This window comes from Phascolarctos cinereus, unplaced genomic scaffold (genome assembly GCF_003287225.1).
Source record: "Phascolarctos cinereus isolate Bilbo 61053 unplaced genomic scaffold, phaCin_HiC Scaffold_1;HRSCAF=81, whole genome shotgun sequence".
Classification (NCBI taxonomy): domain Eukaryota; kingdom Metazoa; phylum Chordata; class Mammalia; order Diprotodontia; family Phascolarctidae; genus Phascolarctos; species Phascolarctos cinereus.
In genome coordinates this window covers 59,943,271-59,961,981 of record NW_027555514.1, presented here as the reverse complement: position 1 = coordinate 59,961,981, position 18,711 = coordinate 59,943,271, and the positions used below count along the sequence as shown (strand labels likewise).

At 38.1% G+C, this 18,711-nt stretch overlaps 1 protein-coding gene across 1 annotated transcript; it reads right to left on the bottom strand.

Annotated features, from left to right (window-relative positions):
• Positions 1-1,396: 1,396 nt before the first annotated feature.
• COMMD3 (COMM domain containing 3) lies at positions 1,397-5,375 on the bottom strand. Its single transcript, XM_020966877.2, has 8 exons — positions 5,183-5,375; positions 3,697-3,808; positions 3,542-3,605; positions 3,413-3,447; positions 3,003-3,063; positions 2,858-2,914; positions 2,716-2,769; positions 1,397-1,799 (listed from the first exon to the last, which is right to left on the bottom strand). Exons 1-8 carry the CDS (start codon positions 5,319-5,321, stop codon positions 1,740-1,742), a joined length of 582 nt encoding a protein of 193 aa, XP_020822536.1. The 5' UTR covers positions 5,322-5,375; the 3' UTR covers positions 1,397-1,739.
• Between the last annotated feature and the right edge of the window lie 13,336 nt (positions 5,376-18,711).

The window sequence follows — 18,711 nt, the reverse complement described above, 5'->3', positions numbered from 1 at the left end:
GGGGCGGTGTGTGTGTGTGTGTGTGTGTGTGTGTGTGTGTATGTGTGAGTGCGTGTGTAGAGCCGAGCGGGGGGGGGGCGGGAGGAGGAAGGATGAAGACTGGGGGGAGGGGGCAAGGGGAGGAGGGTGGAAAAAAATGCACCGTTGAAGGGAGAGTGGAAACTGACACCGGCCCCAAAATGGCTCAGAGTCCGCCCGCCCCCTCCCCCGCGGCCCCCTCCCCCTCGGGTCACGTGCTCCCCTCATTCCTTAAGGGCGGCCTGGGAATTAGTGTCGGTGTAGTCGGGGCCCCGCGGCCGCCGCCGGCCTCCCCCCGGCTGCCCCCTCCCGCTCCTCCTCCCCTCCCCCCGCCTTCCCCTCTCCACCACCTCTCGGCCTCCTCCTCCTCCTCCTCCTCCCCCTTCCTCCCTCCCTCCCTCGCACACTGCGCGGCGGCGGCGGCGGCGGCGCTGGCTGGCTGGCGCTGGCTGCTGCTGCCGGGAGACATTTCTCCACAGCGCCACACACGCCACCCGCTCCGGGTGCGCAGTCCGCTCGGGCCCCGCACGCCGCCGCTCGCCGGCCTCCTCTTCCCCCTCCCCCGGGAGCCGTGGGCCGCCCCTTCCCGACTCGCGGGCGGCTCGGTCGCCTTGGCCCCGCGCGCCCGCAGACACTGTCTCCCGCCAAGGAAAGTGCCCGGTCCCCGCCACGCCTCCCGGGGCGCGGGTTGCGGCCCGGCCCGGCCCAGCCCGCGGGGGCCCAGTCGCCCCAAGGGCACCGCCTCTCCGGGATCAACCGCCCGCACCCCGGAGGGGGCTGCGAAGATGTTGGGGGGGGTCCCTGGGTCCCCCCGCCCGGCGCGCACGCGCAGGACGGCCGTTCCCCTCGGGATCCGGGCTCCCTCGAGGGGGGCCCTAGCGAGGGCGGGGGTCGGGGAGAGGGCGGGGTCCGAGGCGCGCGGTCAAATTTCCCGCTCTGGATCTGGTCCATTGGAAACTGAGGGGGTGATGCCAAGTCGTCCGTCGCCCCCCCACCCCAGGCCTCCAGAGGCACCTCGGGGTGGGTCGGCTTTTGACAGACATCACCCGGGAGGAGAAGGGTCTGCTGGAGTTAGCCCCCGCCCGAGGGCTGCTTGAGTGCTTTTTTTCTCCCTGGGGTCAGGTCTGAGAGATTCTGGGTGTTGGGGGCACCCGCCTCGAGGTGCCCAAGTCCTCCCAGCTGCTTTTCACCACTGGCGGTGGGGGGAATGGGGTGTACAGCCAGGCGTACAGTCTCCGCTGGGGTTTCCGTCCTTCCCCTTTTATTTAACATTGAACCCAGCAGAATGGGACTAATTAACGCCTGTATCTTCATAGCAAAGGGGGAGGAGGAGGAGGCATCCCAAACAAAAAAAAAAAAGCTAAATCCCAAATCCGCCTTCGGTTTGTGAACATGAGTATCTCAAAATTTATTAGAGCACATAACTCGATGAAAGTAAGGAAATAACGATGAGGAAGGGAGAGAGGCAGTGGAGGAAATGAAGACAGGATAAATGAATAGAACGCTTAAAAAACCATACAACTGTATAACTGCCTTCACTTCTACTGTAATAATGTTAAAAAGTCAGGTTTCATAAGTTTCAAACGTTCAAAAGACAGAATTAATTCAAATTCTACTCAAAAGGAAGGGATTCGACTTGCAGAAGGGATGGATGGCTTGCCCGAAAGACCGGGGAGTGCTGGTCTTCCTCTTGACCCTAGCAGATTGTTAACGTCCTTCGATCACATTTGAGTTGCTCTTTCCAGGCTTTTAGCAGCATCTTTAAGTTTTCCCACTAAATCCTAAAATATGTATATGATGTGATAGTTTTAGGAGAGAAACATAAAGACTTATGATGGGAGATGGAAGGAGGAAAAGGTGAGCCGGGAAAAGCATTTTCTAAAGAAGTCCGAAATTCATGGAACTCTTAACATTTAACAAATTACTATCACTTAAATATTTTTAAAGGCACCTTCATTTTCCCATAAGAGTTCATCTTCAAATTGGTTATCTGCTTTTGGAGTGAAATACAAACTTTTAGTAAGAATCTTCTACAGTTAATAGAATGGTAGGACACATCAAGATGAGATTTCTCAAAGATACTTTCTACAAAGGGTTATGCATACATCTTCTCTAAAGATAAAGATCTAATGAATGGTTACAGGAAGAGCAATTCAGTATGAGAAATCTTTGAAAAATTGTCAATTGCATCAAATTTTCAACTAATGAACCTTATTTTCTGAAGTAGTAAGAGGAAAAAATAAGCTGTCATGACTGAATAATCTACCAGGGAAATGTGTCTTTTGCATTTCCAAGTCTTCACTTGGTTTTTAGGAAAACATTTTAACTCCTTTTCTCCTCTGTGTACAAGAGGTTCTAAATAAGTTTATGCAGATGCAAAAGAATTTTTGGAAGTAATGCATAGGGCATCCAACTTAATTTTGCTTTCCTTTATCATCCAAATCTCAGTTGTGAATAAAAACAAATGGAGATAAGGGGGAGGAAAGTAAGCAACACAGAAACAACATTTTTATAGCAAAGTTTTAAAAAAAAAATTGGCAGTTTCCAGGCCTACAAATAAAGGGAAGTCAATTTTTAAATTATACTTTTAAAAGTTTTCCAACTTGTTCACCAAATTCTTATTTGACTTTTTGATAACTGAGTAATAGTTGTTTGTTTTTTAAATATCTAACATCTCAGTAAGTTAAAGTACCATACCTGTAATTGCTCCATAGTACAATTAAAGCTAATGTCAGGATGGGATCTAGAGTCCTGGGGAAGGGAAAAAATGTCAGTTAAAAGGAAGCTCACAACTTCATTGGTCTACATAAATTCGAAAAACAATAAATATGAACAATACCTCAACATTTAAGGTCACCAAATATGATGGTCGATACAGTTTGTGAAGTTGATTGGTCTAAAACAAGAAACACATTTTATTAGCCCTCAATTAAAATTAGGAAAACTTCCCACAAAACTGTTTCCTAAAGTATGCCAAATGTTACCTTAATCTGATATTCCAAACGCCAAGAAACATCACTTATAAGGAGAGGACATCTGCCAATACTGCAAAGTACAATGATACTTTGTATGTAATATTTCCAGAAAAACTTCTCTTTCCTTTACACAGGGATGATATTCACCCATTGTCCCGATTTTAATATGTATGTTTCAAATACTTAAACTTCACCATAAAGTTATAAAACTAAGGAAGAGGGTAGTTTGTGGCAAAAATGTTTAATCAACTTTATCTTAATAAACATTAACTTAAATTCAATTGTTTCACTTGCCCTTTAGCCCTTTTTCTTTAGGTCAGGATCTTTGTTTCAGTCCTGTGTTTGTTTCACCTAGCACAGAAACCATTCCTACCAGCAAGTGAAAAGTAACTCAGCTTGGTATTATACTCAGCACCTACCTTCCCAGTAGGATTTCCAGGGAATTCTTGTTTTTCTATTAAAACAAAAAAAGAAAACATGTCTTCGCAAACTTAACAAGAGGAGAAAGTATTAATTGGTAATGAAAATAAATTGAATGTTACTATAACCTGATATTCAGTGCAAAAGAGTTCTATTCTTTCTCTGTCAAATTTACAATCTTCTAGACATGCACTGAAAAAAGAAAAATCAGAGTTTAGTTTTGAAATTTAAATGGACACAACTCACCTATTGAAAAGAAAATGGCAATTAAAATAAATTATACCTCAGAGTTGACTTGTCAGCTTTCTGTTTTCCTGCCTCCAGTATACAAGTTGCAAGTGCTGCATGACTGTGTTTTAATACCAAAGGATCAATATGTTTCAAGTCTGGATGATCTAAAATAAATTAATTGCTGATGATACATATGAAATCTTTAATGGTATATTCTAAAAGAGGCACCACAATTTTGGTAAAAAAAATAACCTTTTGATATCAATAGGTTTATTTAAAATAATGCAACATATAGGTAGTAAATTCAGAGACATGAGAAAGAGATAAGGTCAGTTGCCAGGCAGTAAAACAACTTTATGATTATTGCCATGGACTAGTTTCAATTAAATAACTCCTTGCTTTCTTTTGCTTTAATTTCCTTATTGAACAACCACAACAAAAAGTTAGGTAGAGAAAAGTTCACATCTACGGTGGCCACTGGAAAAAGGAAAACACTAAGATGTGTCTAGTGATCAGAAAATCTATCAGCTTTCCCTTTAAAAAAATTAATGTTGTATCGTATGAACATTGTTTAAAAAAGAAGGAAAAAAAGCTAATTTCAAACAATTCCTCCAGAGCATATTAAGATAAGTAGGTTTTGGTGGCTGTGTATTTGTAAATGTACAACCTAGAGATACATAATGTATTTATTTGTTCAACTTCAGCTTTCGCACTTTTTAAAAAACATGATTAATTCAAAGCTTGGGGAAACAGAGTACAAAATAGACAGCCTTCCGTGTCCCCCTCCCCCAGCATCCTTTGCATTTCTGCTGTCACCTAAAATCACCTGCTTCCCACCAGCCCCAAACAGTGCAGGTAGGTACTGCACTCCCGCAATCTCAGACAGAGTTGTTGAAGAAGGTTCACCTCCTGAGTCCCTATTCCTGTAAAAAGAACTGTAAAATAGGCGCGGAGATCATGGGCAATGCACTAAAACGAAACCGAGCAGGCTCGTTTGCAGAAGCCTGCAGAATGCACTGCACCGGGGCAGGTCAATCCTAACTGGTCAATCTATCTGCTCAGGAAACAGACTCTCCCTCTCCCGGTCTCCTCTTCAAACTCTTTTTTTTGCCTAGATCCAGGGTCGCTTCAGTTCAGCCCCGGGGTCGTGAAGAGCAGGGAGCTGACCGGATGAAGCCCAACTGTCAAAACAGCCCCACCTTCGCCCACTGCTGAAAACCTGGTCTTTTAGGCCACAAACGACCCTTGGACGCAGGAGCTTTTTTGCCCCGGAACAAAGAGCCCCGGAGGGGAAGCCGCGCCAGGCGCAGGAGTCACTGGTTGAGGGCAGGTGCCAACTGAGGTCATCGCGGCGCAGGCTCGGGGGCCCGGGGCGGGCCGGGGCCGGCCCGGAGGGGGCGAATGGCAGCGCCCGGCACCGGCGCCTCCGCCTCGGGCGCCCGCTGCCTGCCCTCCTCGCTCTGGCTCTCGCTCTCCCCCTCGCTCCTTCTCCAGCCCCCCGGGGCCGGGCCGGGCCGGCTCGGAGGCCGGTCGCTTACCTAGCACGGCCTCATCGGCCCGGGCTTCCAGCAGGCTCCGGAAGGCCGCCCGCAGGACAAGCGCGAAGGCGGCGAGGTCGAAGCAGCCGGGATCGGCCAGCATCTGGCAGCCTCTCTGAACATACTCCGAGAGCTCCATTGTGAGAGGCGAGTGACCTTCGACACGCGCACCACGTGACACGCGCCGGCGGCTCAGCTGATCCCGCCCACGAGCCGCTCGAGCGGCGGCGGCGGCCGCGCGGCCCCGGAGGCAGCCGAGCAGTCCTCGCCGCCGCCGCCGCCGCCGCCGCCGAGGCCGGGCCGCCCCTCGCGGACGCCTCCCGAACTTTGCCGAGGGCAATCGTCCCGACGTCCCGAGCCCGTCCGCGCCGGCCCGGCCTGCGGGAACCGCGGGCCGGGAGCTCGCCCCACTCCGCCTCGGCCCGGCGACGATCCGGCTCCGGACCGCCCTGGTGGGAACAAAGCGGTCGATTATTCCTGCGTCTGATATTTTTTGCGAGCTCACTGCGCTTCAGCAATTGGCTTTAATACATTATTCATGACTATACTGGCCAGGACTCTAAGCGTCTTCCTCGAGGCTGCCAGGGTGAAGCTTTGAAAAGCAAACGAGCAGATTTCAACATTTTGCGCTGTTTGGTCCCCGACTTCAGGAGATTATTCTCCTGTAATTGTTCGGCAGCAGCTCTGCAGAGAGGTTTATATTGACGGTTGTCAGGGGGGAAATTTCCAGGAACAAAACTGATTTGAACTGCTGTTTTTAGACAGACTTTTTAAAGCAAAGCTTCTTTTCCATGTCAGGCTTTCAATTTTTGGCCCAGAACCCAAAAGTAATTTTTTAATGAGAATGTAAAGTAATCTGGTTTAGACAATTTTGAATAAGAACTTAAAGGAATCTCAAGTAACACTGTAGATCCTTGGGAAAGGAGTTGGGGTCCTTCAGTCCCTAAAGATGAGTAATATTTGAAATGGACTTACTAGTAAATTTTACTTGGCCACTTGTATTTGTTTTCATTTGCATATTAAATTTTAAAAAATGAATCCAACATTTAAAAAACCTATAGTGTACAGTTGAACTTCAACGACAGACTTGCAAATTGAATAAGTGTATACCACACTAAAAGGAATGATTCAGGTATGATAAAAGTAGGCTTTGACTATTCACTCAAGAAGACTCCAGTACTGGTGAGGCATTTAGGAGATTTCTTCCCAAGTTCTTTAAGAAATATCCATTGTCACCTTCTCCACTCCCCCCCCCACACAACATCATTGGTACCTTGACCCCAAATCTATTCTGCCGCACTACTCTCCTTCCACTCTATCTCATAACTCTCTTTGTCTCTAGCTCTCTGTGGCTCTTTCTCTCAGTCTCTCTTCTTCTCTCTTTCTGGTCCTGTCTCTACCTTTTTCTAGGTCTCTTTCTTGTTCTGTTTCTTTGTATCTATCTTTTCCTGTCTATCTGCTTATCTCTTACATGTACAAACACAGTGAGGAAAAATGATATATAAGAGATTACAACATGGAATTTCAAAGTGCCAAAGTTAGGATCTTGAAGAAATATTAATTCATAATGAATCAGAAATATTTTGGAGGCAAAGACTATGTACATGTAAAATAATATTGAATTCGGATTATTTATATCAGAGAAACATTGTGCTTCCCAACAGAAGTATTGCCTATAGTACTGTTACTAGAATCCAAACTGGTGATTTAAGCATTTCTCAATTTGTTGTCTTTTAAAAGCTTTATTTATCTCTGCCATAGTTATTGTTATAGTTATAAAGAGTGAGAGAGAAATAAAATCAAATGAATGAGAGTTTGCAGGCATGAAAGTCAAGAATGATAGCTTATATAATAGCTAACATTTTAACCTCTGTCACATATGCGTGTACATTCTGCAATGGGATATGTGGCCTTTTCTACCTAAATGTATTCGTGTGTTAGGCCCAAATGCTACTAGAATTTCCAGGGTTGTCTGACATAGATTTTAACAGTGATGTTTTCTCAGTATCTCTCAGCTATCTGGGGCTTTTTCTTCAGTGTTCCTTTGAAGCATGAGAGGATAACACATTATGTAAATAAACATAGAGCAGGTTTGGGGGGGGGGTGTCAAATAACCACTGCAGAAACAGGTTCATTAAAATGGTTCAAAAAATAGTTATCCACCTATAAGGTACTCTTATGTATCCTTACATCAGGACCCCCAGCCAATTTATTCATGTACTCTCAAGAAAAATTACCTGTGAAGCACTTGGGGGGGGGGGGGGGAATGCTTTTTCTTACTTACTCTCACTGAAAATCATAGCAATAGGAATTTTATTAATTTTTTTAAAAATTGCTGTGAGGCTGATAGTAAAAATAATAATTTTGGCCTAAAAGGCCCTCTTTTCACTTCAATGATTTAAAAAATAGCCTACCAATTTAAAATACCTTCTTTACTAAAAGAATCAGTGTTGCTATCTTTTTATCATAACATGCATGAACTTGCAGTGAGAGCATTAAGGTAGACAATGCTGATAAATATTTGGTTTTCTTATTGAAAGAGCTGTAAGGTATTTAAGATTCCTGTGTTCTAGACAATGTTCTAAAACTTAACATTAAATGAGTTGTTACTTCAGGATTCCTTAGAAAATAACCCCTCACTCTCTACCGATGTGCTTAAGAAATAGGCCAATGCTTTTATGGAATCTATTTGGAAAGGTATTCCCAGAGGCTTCATTGTTACATTTTTTTATTTTGTTATATGAACATAAAACTCTTTTCTTAAAGATTTAGTCTAGACTTTCTAAATTCATCTCTTGCTTTATTCTCAGAAATCTGAAGAAAATTATGCTTTGTTTTGAAGATTTCAGTGGCATCCATAGAAGTTGTAAATTTTGTCAATTGGATTAATTTTTTAAGGGGCCTTTTGCTTACATGAATGATCATTTCTGAGTATGACGAAGTGCTAGTCAACATTACATGGGTGTTAGTTGTTTTAATACACTTTTAGTATTAGTTTATAATCCATCCTCATTCATGAGTACTGGGCCTTTTGTCTAGTTAGAATGAAATAAGAAAAGAAAGGACATGTATTACTTGTTAGTAAACTAACTTCAAAAATTTACAGACATATTTTCTACTGAAATTTAAAATATGAATTTCTTCTTTCCATTAATATTAATGATCTAGTTGGCATATGCCTAAATCCAAGAAACATCTTCCCATTCAATCTGCTTTTTCTCTGCTTTTCCTCCACTGCTTGTAGGAATTTTGAAGTTTATATTTTTGTGTATGCAAGCACAATTTACTGCTGTGAAGCTAATTGTGATCCCCAACCCCAACCCCCAAAAAGAGAATTTGTGATGAATAGTTAGTTGCTTTACTCATGAGCTTTTGACAAAATAGATCAAATTCCATTGAAAAGCTACATAAAACAATAATACATTTCTTTTATTGTATGATATACTCTTAAAATTAATGGGTCATACACTGGAACTGGGGAATACTTTTCTTATAAAATCTGTTGTGATGGGATATAACTATCTCAAAAACAGGACCTTGCAAAATTTTAACCAATATGCTTAATAGATCTTACTTGGAAATGGTAACATATGTTGTCAAATAAACCAAGATGAAGATGAAAAAAAGAGAAACAAACACTTCTGAACTAAACTAAATATGTGTATAGATACATATTAAAGAATACTTCATCTGTATAATCTAAGTACTAATAATATTCTAGTTGTCATTGCTTTAAAATCAGCATGAGTAAAGGATTAAAATATACAGTCTAGTTTGTATATTGTCACAGAGCCATATTCCTTCTGTATATTGATTTTTCTATAGAATTCAAATTATTGAAATGCACTTTGTACTCTAATCTATAGAGAAGCAAAAGTTAAATAATCTTACTAAGGGAAAGAGAAGAGTAACTACTTCCCTCCAAATCTTAGAAAAATTGCTTTATCATGCATACATTTATAGCATTTAATACTCCTTTTCTTAAACCAATTAGAATGCATAATAAAATGTACTCTTAAGGAATTCTTTCTTTAGTAGTAATTTTAAAAACTGCAGCCTTCAAAGAATCAAAATATCATGGAAAATTTAAACATGAAAATTTAAAATTTAAACATGAAAACAGTTTTTAAAAACCTTAGGAAAACAATAAGTAAAATCATGTATTTTAAAACTCATTAGCCTTGAAATGTTAAAATATAATCCCATTAGGAAAAATCACTTTCAAAAGGTAAATCATATATCATTCCCTGAAGTTCAGCCTACTGTGACTTTGATAGACCATTTCAGACAGGAATTTCATTCTCAAGGGATCTCCATGGAAAAATATGTGGTATACCTTAAGAATGAATTTGGGAACTGTCATCAGGGAAATGCTGTCAGAGTATGAGTTGGGTTGGCTGAATTATTTGGAATTTACTTTGTTATGGAGAACATTTGTGTACTAAAAAATGAAGGGAACCAAAACACTGTTTATCATGTTAATTGTTCTTTTTAGAACTTTTACCTTGGCACTGTAGTCCATCTGACAAATCTTTAATTAGAAAATGAGTTTTGCACATATAAAAAATCATGTGCCATTCAGAGCTACACTCTTGATATACTAGTACTACTTTAGGAAAGAAGAAATGTATTAGAATTCTTTGAAGAAAAGCATCTGATTTTACACAGTAAATTCAAAGTTTCCTTGATTGGAATGTTATCATCTTAAACTGGGGTAAAAGAGATTTGGGTGTCTTTTGAGCTTTTACCCCCTACTATGAAGGGATAACATCACTAGAACGAAATAACAAATATCAAGGAAAATTTTTTTAAAAGATGAACATAGGATGGGAAAGTTACAAAAAGAAAGATACAACAAAGGACGAGGGAAAAATAAAAAAAAGATAATGGTATCAAAAGAGAAAAAAAGGAAAAAGTTAAGCCTATTAATACAACATATTGTATAGAATAGACAAATAACAAGTCAAATTTATGCCTTGGAAATTTTTTTGTATTTATAAATTAAATGAAAATATGTTTAAATTGAAATATATATATATGTATATATACATATACATATACATATATATATTTATATATTTGAAATTTGGCAAAAGATTTGGGAAAGTTACATTTCAATGATTATCTGTATGTTCAGTCAGAACAGTTTATTCCTTAAATTTAAGGATGATGCATGTGAAATGAAGTGCATTCAGATTTGCAAGATAATCCAGTGATTTCTATTGCTACAAAGAGACCACTCAGACATTAAACGTTTCTCCTTAATTGAAAATAGGTTGTTGTTGCTTAAATTCTTCTAATAACTACTCTAGCTTTCTACTTCATTCTCCTTGGGAAAACATAGACAACGTCATCCTTTGATTTGTGAAAGCAGGATTTCGCCAAGTAAAAGCTTTATTTTGATACAGGCACATACATGGTACCATTGAAATGCATTTGAATATATTTATAACACAGATTACTGCCACTGATACACAAAAATTCCATAAGATTTATGCCAATACTTTAAGTGATAACACCTTTGCCATAACAAACTTTTTTTTGGCTATTCTAAATTCAAACTAATGTTACAAATGGGGTAGTAGGCCTAGTCTCTAAGTAGTCTTGAAATCATATTTTGAACTTGAAAACACAGAATGACAAAAGGTAGATTCTCTCCCTTTGGATACTGAATCCCTATCTAAAAGTGAATGTCACTGTATTCTGTATGCCGCAAAAAGAGGAATTTTGTCAAGAAATTCAACCAACTCATCTAATAATAGTTCCAGAAGATGAGTGAACAATGAAATTTTATTCATAGGTTTAAAATATTCATGGAAAAGTGTGGATTGTAACAAAATGATCATATTTTAAACAGCTACCTGACTAAATAACATTTTTAAAAATTTTGTTTTTCATCCATGAAACAAACCATATTCCTATTACTTCAAACAATGCAATCTTACAAAATAAAATGGAAACAAACCAAAAAGGCAAAAGGAGCATATTTATGCATGAACCCAAATTATTGGAATTGACAAATGCTTTGAAAATGACTATGAAAAAAATTTTCATCCATATTCATTTCTGAAATGAGACATTTTTAGTATCAGTATGATACTCAAATAAGTTACATTGTACGACTGGGGTAATTTTAATAGTGTGCATTGCTAATACTCATCAGTTTAAGGGATAGCAGTTGTGCTTTTTACTTAACTGGAATAAGTGAAGTTAAACTAAATTTAGCATTTCAAAAATATGCCTTCTGAGAGCTCATTTGGCAAATCAGGTGGAGAAAGTGTGTATGTCTTAGCTACAACCTTTTTATCAGGCACATAGGTTCTGTCTACATAGCTGGGTTAAAGTGTAAACTCGAGGCAATTTTATGGATAATTCTAGCTTCAAAGCCTGGTTTGTTTTCTCAATTAAGTAATTACCCAATTCACCACTTCATTTTTTCTTTACAGATTCAGCCATATGTTAATGGCTTTGGTCATTTTCAACATTACCTGAAGATCTGCCTTAATTAGCTTTTCCATTCTTTGGGTAGGTCCACATAAGACAATTGTATCAGCAACTGTGAAGGCAATTATACAAATAATAAGCAAAATCCTTTCACTTAAAGTTTTTATTAACCTCATCTATGTGTGTGTGTTTTAAGCTTCTGTTGTGAGCATTACAGAGTATGGTACAGAAAAATGTAATTGGTCAAAAGATAACATTTTGAACTGTTACTTGTAAGGTAATTACTTTCATGTTTACACATGAATAAATATTTCAGGCAGTGCAATGGTGTTCATCTAGATTCTGTAAAATTATTTCAATTTAATGCTATAATGAATAAATAATGATTCAAGTTTATTGTGAAAGAGAGGATGATGAATTATTTGGTTAGTTGAGGTGGTAAAGTAGCAAAACCAAGGCCTTAGTTATCAATTTCTTTAAATCACTTGAATAAATCTGATTAACAATACATTTCTTTTCCTTTTGGGCTGTGTGTTATGCATAAAGAAAAGATGCCTGAACTATTTAGACTCTATTCCTAATCTAAATTCATGTTACAATTAATTTCTCACTTTCAATTAAGTTAGTGCCGTGTAGTTGTGGACTATGTCCAAGCAGAAGTTTGGAGGTGAGAAAGAGAATAGAGGGAAATATATTAGAAGGAAAACAGTATAAGATACCTAGATTTCCTGTTTTTTAAAATATATTTATCATGTAACTTCAGAATGATACAAAATTTTAAATGAGGCCTATTACAGAAATGTAGTAGTAAACTGCAACACAGGAAAGATAATTTCTTGGAATAAAAATTCTAGCTTTGAGTGAAAATGCTATTTGCAAAATGAAAACCAAAATAGTATTTCAGGTAAAGGGAATTAATAGAGAGATTTTACTTTTATTTTATAAGTCGTTTCTATAGATAGTAAACAATTTTTCTTTCCAAAGACACCTTCTTGCTAATATTGCCCATTTATAGAAATATAGAAGTCATCCCTGCCTGATGACTGACTGATGGTTCTAATAGAAATATAAATCACATACTGTTTTAGAGGTTTGTGGAATTCTTTAAACTAATCATTAAAACACTTTCAAGGATTGAAAGAAGCATTTGCAAAGTAGCTCCTTGACGTTGACCTTCATTTTACTTCATTTATGATCCTCTTTCACTGAAGTTTCTCAGGTCACAACTTTGTGACTGGTAGATTTTGTAACTAATACTTCCTATGATTACTAATATAATCACAAAGGCTATTGTAACGGTAGTCTGTCATATTAAAATTGGGGATAACTATAAAAGAGGAATCATTTTGCTAGTCAGCATTCCAACAGGCCTTCAAGTAGAGTACTTTATTCTTTGTGCATGGTAAAAAAAATCATCCGAAGACTGGTATTACAGGCTAACAAGGCTAAGTCATTTTACTCCTGAAGCATGGTTTACTTAGACTGTTCTAATTTCCTTAAACGACTCTTTAAACAAAGCATAAGCAGAAACAGTAAGTTAAATTTTTTTGCTTTTGAAAGGTGACTTCTAGCCTGTTTGCCTTAGCATCTTTTACATAGAAGTTTCATCAGTGTTTATACAAAGCTCTATCATTCTTGTACGAGGTATACATCATTCCAGCCAGATGCAGCACAGCCAGAAAAATGAGCACTAGTATATGGTGTATCAGAACCAAAGTATAGCATCTTCAGGTTAAAACAATCGTATATAAGAGATGTTTGTGTTCCTATGAATAATTATTTTTTAAAAATATAGGATTTTAAAGGCAGATTTACAGATGGTTGTTTTAAAATGGGCTAAAATGTGTGATTAGTTTTATAGCAGAGACCTTATTATTAAAAAAAATCAAATAGTTTGACAGATGGAGAGATATTTTCTATCTCCACACCAAAGCATATTTTAAGATAAATTAGGAAATTTATATAAACTTGCTATGAAATGAATTCTGTAATGCTAATTTCCTTAAGTACTATGACCACCTTATGTAACTAAGTATTCTTATAGCATCTGTCAAATGTATGATTTTAAACTCTAGTTTTCCTCAAATTTAACTACTTGCAGATCCTAAAGGTATATTTATTGCATTAATTTTCATCACACATTGCCTCAAAAGTCTTAATGCAGTTTTAAGCTTTACTAACTTACTGTATTTCATAGCAAAATCATTCATATATAATTTAAATTTTGTTCACTCTCCTAGTTAGTTCACTATAGTAGTTTTTCATTTTTATGTATAGAAGATGTAATCTCTATAGTTTTAGTTATAATCACAACTTATTTTTAAAAAAAAGTCTTCCATTCTTTGAAAAGTAAGGTTAATCCTGAAGTAGTAAGAGAATCTGAGGCTTTAAGAATTATGTAGAATTTTGCCTGTTTTATAAAAAGGAAAACATCATTGTTATAATGGGAAAAAAGAGGCAACTCAGTGAGTCAGTAATCTAACTTTTTTTCCCCTAAGAAGAAAATAGATCCTCAATATTCTTTTTTAAATGCTTATGCTTCTTGTTTTTTATTCATGGAAACGTATTTATATTAAAGAATGTACATTATGACTAATCAGTGATTCAAGAAAAAAAAAAGTAGACAATGGTATCCTGATATGAGATTCCTGGGAATTTTTGTGCCTGCATTGCACCTGTTTCACATATTGAAGAAACATCTGCCACCCTCATTTTGATAATCCAAGTACCTCACAAAATGATGAAGAATATGGGACAATTTTTAAAAGTTATTAGTGAAAATACTACCATGCTTTTATACCCAAACTCAACTGGGTGAGAAAAAGAAAAGCCAAACTCTAAAGCATTTTAATCATAACTGACATTTATATAGCATTTTAAAGTTTGCAAAGCACTTTACAACCATTGTGTCATTTAAGCCTCACAGACACCCTGTGAGGGAGATCCTTTGACACTTGAATGGATCTGTGATCTCATAGATGTCAGCACTCTCTCCAGTGATACGATTTGTAATCCATCTATGTGTGACTGTCCTATATAACTTGTCCGTGTCTTCCCGTAAATTCTCCACGAGGAATCCACCCAACATCTTAAAGACTTTCCTCCTCAATCGCTTGACACTGGTGGATACTGTGGAGTACGTGGGCTGACCATTCATTTATCCCTGGATTTTGTTTCACAACTGGCCTATCTTCTGTTCCTCACACATGTCTCTCTGGTGATCACCATTATTTTGCTTCTTCTACAAGTGCACAGTCTATGGTGTTTCAGCTTTCCATACTGATGACGGCACAATCAATTGGTCAACAAGATTTATTAAGCATCTACTAGGTGCCAGGCATTGTGCTAGTTGCTGAGGATAAAAGTACCAAAAAAAAAAAAGAAAGAAAGAAAGAAAGAAGGAAAGAAAGACTCTAGCCTCACAAGGAGCTTACAATACATAGGGAGGAGACAACAAGTACATATATAGATACATGCAGCACAAATATAAAGTTAACAAATACAAATACACACAAAGCAACAAAATACACAGTAATTTAGGAGGGAGGGCACTAGTGGTTGGGAAGATCAGAAAAAGCTTCATGAAGAAGATGTTGCCTGAGCTCCATCTTAAAGAAAGAGGGAGACTCCATGAAACACTTTCTCCAAGAGAAAGTACATTTGAGGCATGAAGGAAAATCACTGCAAAGGAAGGAAAATCAGTGCGAAATCAGAGAGAGAGAGTATACAAAGAAACCCAATTTGGGGGCAACTAGATGGTGTAGTGAATAGAGCTCTGGCCTTGGAGTCAGAAGGACATGAGTTCAAATCCAGCCTCAGACACTTAACACTTACCAGCTGTGTGACCTTGGGCAAGTCACTTGACCCTCATCAAAAGCAAAAAATAAAAAAAAAAGAAAGAAATCCAATTTGCCTGGAGTGCAGAGGGCAGGAAGGAGTGTAAAATCCCCTGAGTCTGGAAGGATAGGTTGTAGCTAAGTTGTATAGGACTTTAAAAGATAAATAGAGGAGTTCATATCAAGAGGCAAAAGAAATAAACAAAATTTATGTTGTAGGAGTTACATGGTCAGGTCTGTACTTAAGGAAAATTACTTCAACAACCGTAGGTAGGCAGGACTATTAGTGGTTAAAGATTTGAGGCAGAGAAACCTATTAGGAGACTATTGTAATAATCTAGGTGAGAGATGATGAGGTCCTGAACTAAGGTAAGAGCTGCATAAGTGGAAAAGAGTTGAAGGCAAGAGATGTTATGGAGGTAAAAATGCTTTATGGATATTTTTATACCTACTTTACCATTGAGGAAACAAGTTTAGGGATTTGTGTCTTGCTCATGGTTACAACCTAGTACAGTAAAAAGACCATTTGACTTGGAGTTAGGAAAGCTAAGTTTAAATCATGTCTCAGCCACTTATTAGGTATGTGACTATGGGCAAGTCATTTAACCTCTCCGTGCCTTGGTTTCCTCAACTATAAATCAACAATGGCCTCTAAGATACCTTCTACCTCTAAGCCTATGATCTTACTTTTAGAGGCGGAATTTGAACCCAAGTCTTCTTGACTCCAAGCCCATATGATTGTCTCTATAACTGTTAATAATGGATCACTTTGGGGCAGATATGGGTGGTTTTAAGGTGAGATACCTAGACTGTGGACAGAATTGTAAACTCTGGAGGTTTCTAAAGATAGATTGGATTTATATTACTTTGGGGTAGTCTGGGTTCTATCATATCAGTTGAGTTGGTGAGTTGGACTGATGGATTTAGTGACCTGTCAAGGTCCTAATGATTCTATGATAACATGTTAACTAGAAAGAAATCAAGAGACAATTAAGTCTGTAGTTTCAACTCTACCATTAATTGGCTTTGTGACCTTGGGCCAAGCGCTTAAAGTATCTTGGCCTTAATTTCTTTATCTGTAAAGTGAATAAATTAGTGATTGACTGATCTCTCATAACAGTATAATTCTTCATTTCAAACAAAACTCTAGTAGTAGAATCTTCTAAAATGATTATAAATGTATTCTACTAATATGCAAAATAGCATAAGGTGAATTATTTTTAGTAACCTCAAATAATCAAATGGATCTCATACTCAAATACTCTTCAATGTTAATATTCTCTCCCCAATATGAAGAACCCATCCATGCCTATTCATCTCTGTGATTCTTTTCCACATCCTTCTATAAAGTTTGCCCAGGGGTGAACCCAATATGCTGGGTACCTTCCTTGCTTTCTTGTGACATTACAAGGATACACAGACTGTCCATCATTTATCCTCACCCTCACTACATAACAAACACAGCTTTTTCACTCACATGTTTCTTGGATGATCTCTTTTATCCCTGGTCTTCTTTGTAACTCCTTTTAGTAATATGCTACAGACACTAAAGAATATTGTTCCACTTTGAAAACAATAATTTCCAGGAGAGTATAATCTCTTTTATTTGTTTACCAAATGTGGTCTTGTCATTTAAAATCCCTTAAAGAGACCACGGAAAGGGAATTCTCTAAGAAATATCATCATTTTTTAGCACCAGTCAGACTTTGCCATGGGGTCAATGGAGGCTAGCTACACTTGGGGGTATCACTGGATGGTTGTTTTATCTCCACCTCTATTGACTTGAGACCCCAATCTGGGCATACTCCTTTCACTATTAGTCATCAGTTCAATATGATATCAATTAGCTTTTACAAAATGATTTTTACTTCTAAAGTATAATAAGAAATACAAATATTTTCCCCCAAGACCTCACATTCTCCCTTATACTACCTTGGTTTCTAGGAAGAGTAGACTCAGATTGAATGTAATTTTCTATGTAGTAATGTAGACCAAGGTAATGTCCAAATGCATCTTTATTTCTGGATGGGTCCTCATCTCTGCTATCTCTGGCATAGGTCTCAAAGGTTGCTTCTCTTAGCATGGTTGGTAGGCTGTATGGTTGCAAAATCCAGGATGGACTGTGTTCTAGGGCCTGCTCCATGGCTTACTCTCCTGATCTCTCAAAGCTCACAACTTTAGGAGAAGATATGCAACAGAGAGGAAACAGCTGTTTACTTATAAGATTGCAAGAGTCAAGTAAATTTCCTCTTTCTACCACCATCTTCTAATTTGAAAAGAGGGAGGTGAGAAAAAAAGGGGGGAAATGTACAACAGGATGGGATAGAGAGAAATACATAATTTATAATCATAAACGTAAATGTGAATGGGATGAACTCATTGACAAAAACAAGAGGATAGGGGCAACTAGGTGGTACAGTGAATAGAACACTGGCCCTGGAGTCAGGAGGACCTGAGTTCAAATCCAGCCTCATACATTTGACACTTATTAGCTATGTGACCCTGGGCAGGTCATTTAACCCCATTGCCCAACCAAAAAAAAAAAATTTAAGAGGATGGTAGAATGGATTAGAAAACAGAATCTGACAGTATGTTGTTGACAAGAAACACAAGCACAAAGAGTCACAAACAGTTAAAATGAAGGACTAGAGAAAAATCTATTATGCTTCATTTAAATGCACAAAGGGAGGGGTAGCAATCATGATTTCAGATTAATACCACAGAAAATATAGATAAGATAAAAAAGGAATAGGCAGAGAAATTACACTTTTTTTAAAGGCACCATGTACTTAGCCATGCAGCATCCAACTATTTCAAGTAAAAGTTAATTGATGGAAAAACAGATAGAAAAATTATAATAGTGAGGGATGTTGATGTACTCCTTTCATACTTAGGCAAATATAACCAGTAGACAGATAAGACAGAAGTTAAGGATCTGAATAGAACTTTAGAAAAAGTAGAGATGATAGGTGATTAGTGAATCATCTATATTGAATCAAATACTGATGATTACTGAATGAGAAGAGAAAAAAATTCACATGCTACTCAGCTATACATAGCACTTTTTAAAAAATTGACCATATTTGGGGGCATAACGGCCTTGCCAAAACTGTAGAAGAGCAGAATTACTAAACATATATGTTGATCACAATAAAATTATATGTAATTAAGAGAAGACACTTAAATAAAATATTAAATGAAAATAAATTAATTAATTAAATGTTAAATAAAATTAAATAAATAAGTAAA

Excerpts from the sequence above, each read along its gene's own strand:
- COMMD3 (XM_020966877.2), bottom strand. The coding sequence starts at position 5,321 with ATGGAGCTCTCGGAGTATGTTCAGAGAGGCTGCCAGATGCTGGCCGAT. Across the intron at positions 3,448-3,541 it reads TCTTTTGCACTGAATATCAG|AAAAACAAGAATTCCCTGGA; the intron begins GTTATAGTAACA and ends TTGTTTTAATAG. Across the intron at positions 1,800-2,715 it reads GTACTATGGAGCAATTACAG|GATTTAGTGGGAAAACTTAA; the intron begins GTATGGTACTTT and ends TACATATTTTAG.